The 12,144-nt window shown below is 37.3% G+C and overlaps 1 protein-coding gene across 1 annotated transcript in view; it reads right to left on the reverse strand.

Annotated features, from left to right (window-relative positions):
* GPC6 (glypican 6) overlaps positions 1–12,144 on the reverse strand; it is a 1,038,077-nt gene that overhangs the window by 97,501 nt on the left and 928,432 nt on the right. Inside the window, exon 5 of the mRNA XM_019737186.3 lies at positions 4,956–5,086. Coding sequence (XP_019592745.1) covers positions 4,956–5,086 — 131 coding nt within the window. The remainder of the gene's footprint in view (positions 1–4,955; positions 5,087–12,144) is intronic.

The raw sequence follows: 12,144 nt of genomic DNA on the forward strand, positions 1-12,144 counted from the left end.
AAAATGACCTATTAAGATGGCTCTCTGTAGAATGTAAGAATGAATAAGATGTTCCTGTCCTCCAATAATTTATAATCTTGGGAAGGAGGAGGTAAGTACACAAGTAACCATACTACGAGGAGTAATATATTTACTGCCTTCAGAAGGTCAAACGTAATACAGGGGCTGAAAAAAAAGGGAAAATAAACACTATTGGAATAAACATATATTTATTCCAACTAAATTCTAAACAATGTCCTCATAGCTGAAAGAAGATATTTTCTCCATGTGAATTCCCAAGATATTATTTATATCTGAATAGTTTGAAAGGACAAAAATCCAGAGAAAAGCAAAATATCTGGATGCTAGAAAAAGAAACCTAATCTTAGATAAGAGATAATGTCGGTAAAATTGTAAACTGTTAGAGGACAGTTCAGTCAGCCCCTCATTCAACAGATGAGGAAACTGAGACCCATTAGTTAGAGGCAGAAATTATTACATTCTTGTCCCATTCTCTTAGTTTTTTGCATCTTTATTTGAGTTGTAGATTCAGAAAGAATTGTCTGGAGAAAATTAAGTACCTGAAGGTCATCCTGCTCTTCTGTAATGGGTTCTAACTTTGTCTGCAGTAAGTATTAATTGAATGGATGGTTTCAATTGGAATTTAATAAGTCGTCCTTCTTAATTTAGATTATATCCGACAAACCAATCTTTTCCTGGATTAGGTTTGAAATTACTCCTAATATAGTTAAATTATGGCAAGTGAGATCAGTTTCATCTTTCCTGATAGAAGGAGATTATCAACACATTTGAAATTTCATAGGCAAGAGACTCAGAAAGTTTTGTCTACCCTTCCCTTGGGAAATTTCCAAAACTTGTAAAGTTCTTTGATTTGAGTGAGTAACAGAAGTGGTAGAATAATGAGAGTGTGCTTTACTGTCTTTGACGGAGATTGTAAAGTTGGTGAATGTAATAAGCGTGGTTGGGGCTTGAAGAATGAACAGCTTGTGTTTCTTATTAGTAGGTTCCCTGTAGTATGTTTCAGGCAACAGCCCTCCCTTATAGGGTTGGTTGCTCCAGTGCTGAAGTATATCTGGTCCCGGGGGAAAGACACTTATTGAGAAAACTGTGGCACACTAGGAAAATCTCTTTCTTTGGATCAGACAGTTCTGGGCTGCAATCTCAGCTCAGCTACTTGTTAGTTGCAACACCTCAGACAAGCTACCTAATCTCTCTAAATTTAACATTCTTTACATATAAAACCAGGAAATTAATGCTTTACAAGATTGTTGTGAGGATTTGAAATAAATATATAAGGCATCTAGGAAAAGATTGACATGAGAGCAGAGAATCTATTTTGTACTCTGCTATATCCTCATGTCTGGTACATAGCAGTGCATTTGTTGAATGAATATAGTAAGTTGCTCAACTAATGTTAGTCATGATGATTATCATTGTTACTGGGTGGTTATTTGTCCAAAAAGAACCAACAAAAGTTTTAATATGCTTGTCCCCAGTCCTTAAAAATGTATGTATATATACATTTGCACATACATATAAATATTGTACAAAGGATATGCAAATCAAGAGTTTGAAATGAGTGCCATAATGTTACTACCAAAATATTATAACTTGATTATAAATATGGGTTAGCCAATGTATTTTCTTAAAAGGAATGTCAGTGTGTCTTACCCCTAACAGCTTAGCTATGGGCTAAATAGAAGAAAAAGGATCTGACAATACCTATAAAAACAGATCTAAGACAAGATTGGAGCATGAACATACATGGTCAGACTAAGTCTTTTCTTTAATCTATGAATACCTCCAATTCATGATTTCAGTGATGAAATACAAAAGATTAGCCGCTTCCTACTATAGATATAATGAAAAACCACTGCATTAGAGAAGGGGGATTTTATAGCTGAAACTATGATATGTTCAATTACTGCCTTCAGCTAGAAGGAAAAAAAGAAGTAGACTGCTATATTTTGTATTACTAAATTCTAGGAAAGATTGAAAGCAATGAATGATTTATCTAGATAAGAGAAATCTTTCATGAGAATTTAGCGTGGTGGGAAGTTCTAGGTATAGTTGTAAAGGGAATCAGATGGAAAGACAGACAACTTAAGTCCTCCTGACTTTCCCACCTCTGTTTCCTTACCTTCTAATGCAGGTTTTACAGAAGGGTATTGAACTTCCTCTTATTACTTGATCTATTCAGCAGATATTTACTTAACCCTGACCTTGTGTGAGACTGGCTTTGTAGGTACCCACATCATTTTGATGCAGTGACTAGCAATGTGGGTTCTACAGTCAGACACTCCGCTACGTACTTCTCAGGCACCATAAGACTGTTCCAAATTCCATAACTATTCTAAGCTTTGTCTCTCATCTAGAAACCAAGAGGGAAGATCTATCTCATCACAAGCATTGTTATGTTACATGAAATAAGCCATGTAAAGCACACTACAGTCCCTGGTAGTAAGCACTCAATGAAGAGCCGGCAGTTATAAATCTCGTTGCTTTTCTGAAAGAGGCTCTGGGAATGACTGCTGTAATAAGGTAAGTGATTTTCCAAGGAGAAGTTGCCAGTAATATCCTGGAGTAAAAAGTCATTTTAATTTGTAAGGTTTACAACTCTCAGGATGTCTGGCCCCCAATTAGGAAATAGTTTCTGGCCTCACCCAAAGCTCACCTGTCAGAAGGTAACAAAGCTTCTCATTATGCAAATACTGCAAGGGAAGTCTGGAAATCCAGAACTTCAAATTTGATCAGACTGTTTATCAGCAGTGACTGAGAGTTCCTTTGAAAAAGGAAAAATTCAACCATCCAGTTCTTAGCTAGGATGTAGGTTTTAGACTTTAGTGCATGCCTAATTTCAAGGATGTGGCTTGTGGGGAAAACAAAACTACATATTTCCAAATTCTATTCCCTTGAGGAAACAAAACCTTTTTCAGACCGTATGCATTCCATCAGCAAATCCTGTTGGTGTTTCCTGCTGAATGTGTCCAAATTTCAATCACCTTTTACCTCTCCACCTTACTTTTAACAGCTGGCTTTTGTCCTTCTTCCATACCCTCCTCCATACTTCTGCTTCCTGTCCCATTCCTTTTCCTTGCAGAGTCCTACCTGTTCCCCAACTTCTCTCCCTTCCTTAATTCACTCCATCCCCCTTTCTCTATGTCAATACTACCAGATACATTAAAAAAAAGTTTCTAGCTCATTTGACATTTTTTCTACTATTTTATGACCCTCTATACTATATCTTCTCATGTGCATGTACTCTTACATGTCCTACATTATTTTGACTCTTGATTCTGACATTTCTTACAAAGAAATGTGTCTTTTTAAAGTATAGTCCTTACGAACAGCCATACTATTATAACGTAGTCGGACACATTCCACAAAAATGTATCATCCATATTCTGTTAATAAAAAGAGTCCATCTGACCTCTTAGAAAAATATTTCTAGAATAATTTGACTTGCACACCTATGTGAACACACCAATGAAAACCTCTGCTTCTAAGAAGTGTCGGGGGCTGACAGGCCACAGACAGTTTTGTCCACGTGTTTTTCATGCCTGATTCTCTAGAGCCATTTTGAACATCAGCAATTTAAGTGCCTGGTTACTCAAGGGCTGCAGGGGTATTTGGCCTCTCAAAACAACATTAATTGGTTTCTAGGCAATAGATTTGAGAGGAACAGATAGATGGCTGCTATTTTTTCAGAGGAAAGAAAGAAAATAGATTTTCATGGAATTCCCAAATGTGCTATTTCCCCAACAGATGAGGGCAATTTGGAACATCCGTCTTTACGCAGGTTATCTCAAGCTCATCAAAACCCAGAACGAGGCCCATGGAAATCTTGGCTCATCTGTCTCCCAAGGAGAGAGAGAAAGGGACTCAGCCCAGATTCCTTCTTTTCCTACTTGCTACCCGTTCAGCTCGAAAAGCCCAAATCTGCTTTGATTCATACTCAGCCAAGGAGCCCTAGTTGTATTCCATGGCTCTCCTTTTGCTCTGCAATTTCTCTCCACCACCATCCTCTCCTCCTTGTTGTATTTGAAATCTCACGAAAGATTCTTAGAAATCAAAGAAAACTAAGTGTGCAACTCCTTGTTGGACATATTTTTGTGTGAATGACTTTCCATTAAAATGTAATCACTTAGTCACCAGGTTTAAAAGACTGATAGAGGTTTGGTTGGTGTTTCATGACAAGGGGACTGGTTAAAAGAACAGAAAGGCATTATGCAGTCATCAATGTGGGTGAAAAGGGGGTGATGAAGGAAAAGGCTGGGGACCCATTGCAAACTTCTCAATTTTGCTTAAGGCGGGTCCTGTTTATCTTCAAATGGGTGGGGACAAATAAAAATTGTGCACCTGGTATTTGTGTTCTGCAGCTGCAAACCCAGAAGCTCTGTCTCATATGATTTATGAAAATGTACTAATTTTTTTCTTTTTACAAAAAGACTTGACTTCACACAAACGAGCATTTTACCCTGAAGATACATTAATGAAGGCTACACCATAGTCTTAAAAGAGGAAGTCAGATGGAATGTTTAATTATTTACAACTGAACCTATAGAACATTTTCCTGGTTTGTACAGTTGAAAATGTAATTAGAAGTTCCGTGAGAGAAAACAGGGTAAGGGTGTGCAGAAATTTCAAACATTAAAAAGAAAATTCCCCCCAAATTGGTCACAAATGTGAGGGATTAGTCAATATACTTTGGGCTCTCTGACACTTTTTAGCAGCCAATAATTTCTTCATGATTGAGTAGTTGTGAACTAAAATATTGCTTCCTTTCTCAATGCCATTTTGTTAGACATTTTTAATGAAGTAGCAAATTTGTAGCTTGACAGGAAAAGCTCACTGACAATGTATTAGAATTTATAATCCCAGCTGACATATCTAGTTACTTCATTTTCAGATTACTGCACGTTCCTTATTAGTAGACATATGACTAATGCAAATACCTTTGCAGACACCTGCATGCTGTTTTCTTGCATGTTCATAATAGCTTCAGAAATCTTGACATCTATAGGGTCCATGACCGACTCAATGTTGAATGGTCCTTCCAGTCGTTCTGCCACCAAGAGCATTGCATCTGTTAAAATAAAGGAGCATGATTTACTTGAGAACTGGAAGCACCAGGTTCTTAACTTGTGTTTAAATATGTCCAACACAACTGGCTGAAAAATAGCCATTTATTCAAGTTTTTTTATTTGCTTTTAAATAGTCTACAATGGAATTGATGACTGAATCTTAAAAAAAAGTATTTTATTTTATTTCATTTGAAGATTTAAAATTATTTTACATGTATGGAACAAGAACTGAAAATGAGAAAATTAGTTCAAATTAAGAGAGTAAGAGAGTTGAACATATTTAACTATCCCACATAAAGTTAAAAAAAGAAAAAAACAGTATTAGGTCAGGGATCAGCTGCATTTCAAAAATAGAGTTTAACCTCTTTTCTTCTGGAGTGTGGAGGAAATTGAGAATATTGGAGAAGTAATGATTTGTGAATTTAGATGCACAAATGTCAAGACCCAATTCAAGCATATTTACACATGTGAATCATTTCTGGATTTCCAGAGAAGGACAGACTTGTCCTAGTTTGTGCTATCACTCTATCTAGCATCCCTTCTGTTTTTGCACTCTGACACCCTTGGGGATAGGGAAACTTCTCACACTTGGTTTTGTATATTTAAGGCTTATTATGGTGCTTAGCACATTAATTCATAAATTAGGAGTTGGTAGCCCTGGATTCTTGTCCTTGCTCTGTCACTAACTAGTTGAATGGCTATGGGACAAATATCTGAGCTTACTGGGCCATAGATTAGAGAAGTGTATAAAAGGGACCGGTGTTGAGGAGTCTCTCAGTGTCTACAGTGAAGGGAATATGCCCATTCCTATTCTACTAAAAGTGGCCCACTTTTGGTCTTAGTTTCCAGGAAGTAACTTATCTCAGTAACTTATCTCCACTAAGATTGTCACATAGAACTTCTTGTGATGAGGAAAATGTGGTATTTGAAACTTGAAATGTGGCTAGTGTGACTGAAAGTTTAAATTGTTAATACATTAATTTGCTTTTAATTAAATATAATTTCAAATATCCACTTGAGATTATGGCTACCACATTAGACAGCACAGTCTGGACTTTTAACATACAGACTCAATAGCTCAATAGATCTCAAGTTTTTCAATTGTCAAAGTTCGTGGGAGCCAATCTTAAAATATTCTCCTTTTCCCAAAATAATACATGTTTATTATCAAACACTTACAAAATACAGAAAAGAAAAATGAAGGAGAGAAATGCGCCCATAATCCCTCTTCCTAAAATGACACTATAAGAAGTTTGGTATATGCCCTATGCTTTTTTTCTCTCTGTGCATGAATATTTTAAGCATGCAACTGGAAAATATATCATCTGCTTTCTAAATGTACTACATTATTAATGTAAAACACTAGTTATAGTAGCTTTTTTATTGTACTCGTGTAAGGAAAGCAAATTATTTTTATTACGTATCCAACCATGCTCAACTACAGTCCAACATCAACACATTTCAGGGTTATAAGTAGTTATGAGTTAGGCACATGAGGAACCTTTTAAGATAGATGATTTTTTCATAAGAAAGATACAGTACTGTCTGGGAAACAGGGAGGGTCACATTTTTCAAGAGCACCAGGCTTTGTGAACAGCATCAGCTTTTACACTGTTCAACTGGCTTTCTCATCCTGACCCCATAACTGAGTCCTTACCCCCCCACCCCCACCCACCCCGTGGAATGACAGAGCAAATGCATTCAGGGCGGCACCTGGAGCATTAGGGATGTCCCTGTACCCCAGCCCCACCCCTAGTACTGTGTCCCATGTTATTCTCATGGACACACATGACGTGAAAAACTTAAATGTGAACAAGGACTCACAAAGAAGCCCTAACATTTTGTGATTTTTTTTTTTCCTTTTTTCCTAGGTAGTGTAGACCTATCTGTGTATGTCACAGCAGGCTATTAGAACAAAAGCAGTGATTTCTCCAGATCTTACTGACCTAATTACTTGATGATGTAGACAGAGGATGCAGATTGTGTGGTTGTAGTATTTTGATACTAAAGCTGCTTTCTCCTTTAAGGTTTTAAAAGGGGGGTAACTGTTGCCTGAAAGCTGGTCTGTTTCTTTAATATCGTTACATCTTTCTGGTGGTTTATCAAAAATAATCCCCTTTACCGTTAGGCTTTCCAAAAGGCTTTTTTTTTAAATGTTTTTATTTTATTTATTTATTTATTTATTTATTTATTTATTTATTTATTTATATTAGTTTCAGGTACACAAGACAAAGCAAAACTTAGACGTTTATCATTTATATCCTTCACACTGTGTGAACCCCCCTCCCCCCATCCACTATCCCTCTGTATGTTCCCCAAATTAATTTTCAAAACCCCGTGGCCATCTTGTGGTTACCGACTATTTTCTAAACCTCTAACCTTCCTCTTATCCCCCCCCCCGCCCCTCTAGCAACCCTCAGTTTTTCCTCCATCCAAAAGGCTTTTTGATGAAGATTAATTATGACAAATGAGCAACTTTCTCTACACAAGTGTATCCTGCTAGAAGACTAAAAAAATCCTTGTACATGATAAAGAATCGGCAGCATGCAGTTATTAAAAATGCAATTAAAGGAACTGAAAACTATGGAATACTTAATTGTGTATTTTATGTAAATATTTGCATAAATCATTATACAGAGTACTGCTCTATTGCAGTATATCTATCCAATATGAATGGGTTGAGTTGAGATAGTAAGAATGTTGGCTCTACTGGAAGTCTGAAAGCAGTTGTGCTCTGGGCAAAAAGGACAACTTTTGGTTGGGTCATAAGGAGAGCATAGTGTCACAGTTTGCAATTATGGGATCTAAAACATCTCTGAGATGGTTGTCTTAATTGATTAAATTAAAGCACTCCCTTCTCTATTAGACATTTCATTCAATAGGTAAGGCAAAAAACTGTTTGATTTGTATCATTAAGTCGGGAAGTGTCTCTTTGGTGATTTCAATCTTTTTGTTCCTGCTCCTACTCCACTATAGTGCTTGTCTTTTAGGTTCCTGGATCTGCAAACTCATCTCGTCTTTTTTGACCCTCGCCATGATAGAAGTGTTCATGGTGACCCTCTCCCAAGCAGTTGTCTGTGTGGCCTTGGAAAAAGGCAATCATATTGATGATTCTATATACTATTAAACACGTAACCCAATGGCCACACTTACTCAAATTGCTTGCCTCTATACTTCCATTTTTTAATTTCAATTCATTTGCTTTGTGATACAAACTAACTTATAATGACAAATTTTTGATGTAAGTATATACCTATTTATTTTTCTTTTAATTTTGGTCACCAGTCAGAATATGTTACTTTAAGCTATTTGTTATCTGGTTTGAGATAATACTAATTTTAAAAATATACATAAATAAGAACACTTTACTAAAATTAGATTCTCCATTGAAGACTCAAAAGGCAATAGATTGGCTCAAAACCTGAGACTCACCATTAATGGTAGTAATGTATATACAGTTAACAACACTATATAGTGCACTTAAAAATTTGTTGAGAGGTAGATTTTATGTTATGTGCGTTTTTTTTTTTTTTTTTTTACCACAACAAAGAAAAGAGTAGTAAAGATTATTGAGCTGATCAACTACAAAAGGTAACCCTTGTACACTGTTGATGGGAATGTAAATAGTACAGCCACTATGGAAAACAATATGGGGGTTCCTCAAAAATTAAAAACCAAACTGCCATATATCCAGCAATTACACTTCTGGGAAATGAAATCACTATCTTGAAAAGATATCTACATCCTCTTGTGCATTGCAGTATTATTTAAAATAGCCAAGACATGGAAATAACTTTAAGTGTCCATCAACAGATGACGGGATGAAGATGTGATGTATATATATGATGGAATATTATTCAGCCATAAAAAGAAGGAAATCCTGCCATTGGCGACAACATGAATGGAACTTGAAGGCATTGTGCCAAGTGTAGTAACGCAGACAGAAAAAGACAAATACTGTATGATCTTACTTATACGTAGAATAAAAAAAAATAAAAAAATAAAAAAACCCCCAAAAAACCCTCAAACTCATCTGATACAGAGAACAGATTGGTGGTTGCCAGAGGTAGGGAGTATGGGGTTGGAGAAACGGGTGCAGGTGGTCAAAAGGTACAAACTTCCAGTTATAAGATAAATAAGTCCTGAAAATGTAAAGTACAGCATGATAACTACAGCCAACAATACTGTATTGCATATTTGAAAGTTGCTAAGAGAGTAGACCTTAAAAGTTCTCATCACAAGAAAAAAAAATTTGTAACTATGTGTGGTGATGGATGCTAACTAGACTTACTGTGGTAATTATTGTGCGATATATAAATATATCAAATCATTGTTGTATACCTTGGACTAAATATAATGTTATGTGTCAATTATATTTCAATAAAAAAGCCCCAAAACACATGTCTCCTTATAATATTATTATCGCTTCCCCCAGTTCCTCTTTCTGTTCTAAATATACATGACAGGTTCCTCCAGGGCCACAAAAGGAAAAGCAACTTTTCAGAAAACTTCTCTACTATTTTGCATTTCCACTACAGAGGATCATGATTACAGCTCCTGCCTGTAGGAGTCTAGTTTAAATAAATTTCTAGGTGAGAAAGTGGCAATAGAAGGCCAGAGCCATACAGCTCTGGGACTAGGAAAAGGGCTGGCTGCAAATGGTGGCAATCCCTGGGCCACAGACTCCAGAAAAGGGTCCATGTAGCCCATTGGTGAGCCAATGGTCTTTCTGCTTGACTGGTTTGCCTCCCACCTGCCGGGCAAGGCTGTTGTCAGTCAAGCTCCCAGGTGTTAGGAGAAACTTCCCTTTCCTTTGGGGCTGAGGAAAGTCATGTTTCTCTATCTTCCCAAAGTGACGGAAACACACAATACTTTTATGACATAAGGCAGTAGTTGGTAAGTTTCTCTGAAACCAATTAAGTCACACATGGCTATAACTTACTCCAGGGGCTGCCATCCTGTGCTATCTTAATTATCTCTGTGCCATTTATATTTTGAAATATATGGAACATTATTTTTAACTGTGGTCTTGGAGCTGTTATCTATTGCCAATTAAACCGGGGCAGTTTTAGGATGTCAGTTAATGATCATCTGATCTTTTCTGCACAAAGCTCCTGCACAAAGTTTCATTCAAGTTTTGTTTTTTTTCTAAACAAAAGACTTTTGTCTTACTCAAGAAGTATATGTAACTTCTGTTTCTAAATGAAAAATAAATTTAGATGGATTAGAAATAAGTGATATCTTAACATGAGATTCTGATATACACAGAGATTTCTCACTATGTATTAGCACAGGGGGAGTGTGTAGCATCTCAAACAGAATGTGCTGTGCAAAAGTGAGGAGCCAGGCTGCAAATAAAACAACTCTTCTGGGCCAAGGCATTCTGTTCATGTAAGCTCAGACTTTCTGGTTAGGAGTGAGAAAATCTGACCTGGTTACATACATGGAGTCAGGTGACTGGGTTTCCATTTAGGCCCTTCCGTTAAATGGTTGAGAGATAATGTATATCACTTAATTCACAGAATTCCATTTTCTTCATCTGTGAAATACAGATTATGACAACTTGTACTAAATAGTGGTGGTGAAGAATCAAATGAGGTCGTGCCTGTAAAGTTGTGAGCGCAATGCCTGACGCATAATTAGCTCTCAACAAAGGTTAGCTATTGTAAGGCACTTCCATTGGGCAGTGGAAGCAGAAGTGGAAAGGAGAGGAAATGACTTGTAAGATATTTTGGTGGAAGTATTGGCATCAACAGATGTGAAGGCTACGGGAGTAAAAGGCTCACGGATGACTTTAAGATGTCTAGCTGGTCCTCTTTTGTATATGAAATTAATGGTCTAATTATTGCTGCTTTGTTCATTATTGAGAGATACAAAATGCACCTTTTTCTCATGATGTGCCCCACTGCCATTAAAGATGGCTACAAAGTCTTTGACTCACTTGCCACTGAGAGGTGGGGTTTATGGCCTGTCTCCTTGAATCTGGATGGGCTCTGTGACTACTGTGACTAATAGCATACAGAGGAAGTGACACTGCCAGTTTCTAGAGCAGGTATTTAAGAGACTGCAGCTTCCACTCTGTGTCTTTTAAAGACTGTTCTGAGATCAACATGCTGGACTGGCCACATGTAGACAACCCAGGGGACAGTTCCAACTAGGCCCAGATTTCCACCTACCTCTACTGTTATAGATGGAATGTTTATGTTCCCCCAAAATCCACATGTTGAAATGTAATTCCCAATGTGATGATATTAGGAGGTAGAATGAGATTAGTGTCCTTATAGAAATCTCTCTCACCCCTGGATATAGTGAGAAGACTATGAACTGGGAAGGGGGTGCTCACCAGACACCGAATTCACTGGTGCCTTGATCCAGGACTCCCCAGCCTTGCAAACAATGAGAAATAAATGTTTGCTGTTTAAGCCATCCAGTCTATAGTATTTTTGTTACAGCAGCCACAATGGACTGACACATCTGCCAAGGTGCCAGGCATATGAGTGACACCGTGTACAACCTTCCAGCCCAGCCTGTCTGTCAGCTGATGACCATCTGGTGACTGTAGTCAACATATGGGGTGCCAAAAAATGAGCGAGCTGAGCCTGGCTGGAATTCCTGAGCTCCAGTACTGTGATTTTTAACAATATTTTAAGCTGCTAAAGATGGGCATAATTTATTTGGTGACAACAGGAAACTGGAGCAGCCAAATTACAATATTTACAAAATAATCAGAGATATTTTCCCACTGTTTGACAAGACTCGAATGCTCAGAATTCTAGTCAATTAATATTTGACAAATTTGCCATTTATGATGCAATCCCTGTTTACAAACACTGCAATGATCAATAAAAAATAAAACACTGCCCCAGAGGGAACGTACAAAAAGAATTTTCTCTAGCAGCAACTTACAGCATTGCGTTACGGTACAGCACACCAGCTATCCTCAGGTGAGGATAGATATTTCCTCTGGGATTTCAGCAGGAGAGAGATAAAGAGCAGGTTTGGAAGAAGGCGAAGATTGTGATTTTTGTCTGAGTATTTGACTTTATGAAGAGCAAAGGCT

This window comes from Rhinolophus sinicus, chromosome 16, assembly GCF_057876585.1.
Source record: "Rhinolophus sinicus isolate RSI-liver-muscle chromosome 16, RSI-T2T, whole genome shotgun sequence".
Taxonomy (NCBI): Eukaryota; Metazoa; Chordata; class Mammalia; order Chiroptera; family Rhinolophidae; genus Rhinolophus; species Rhinolophus sinicus.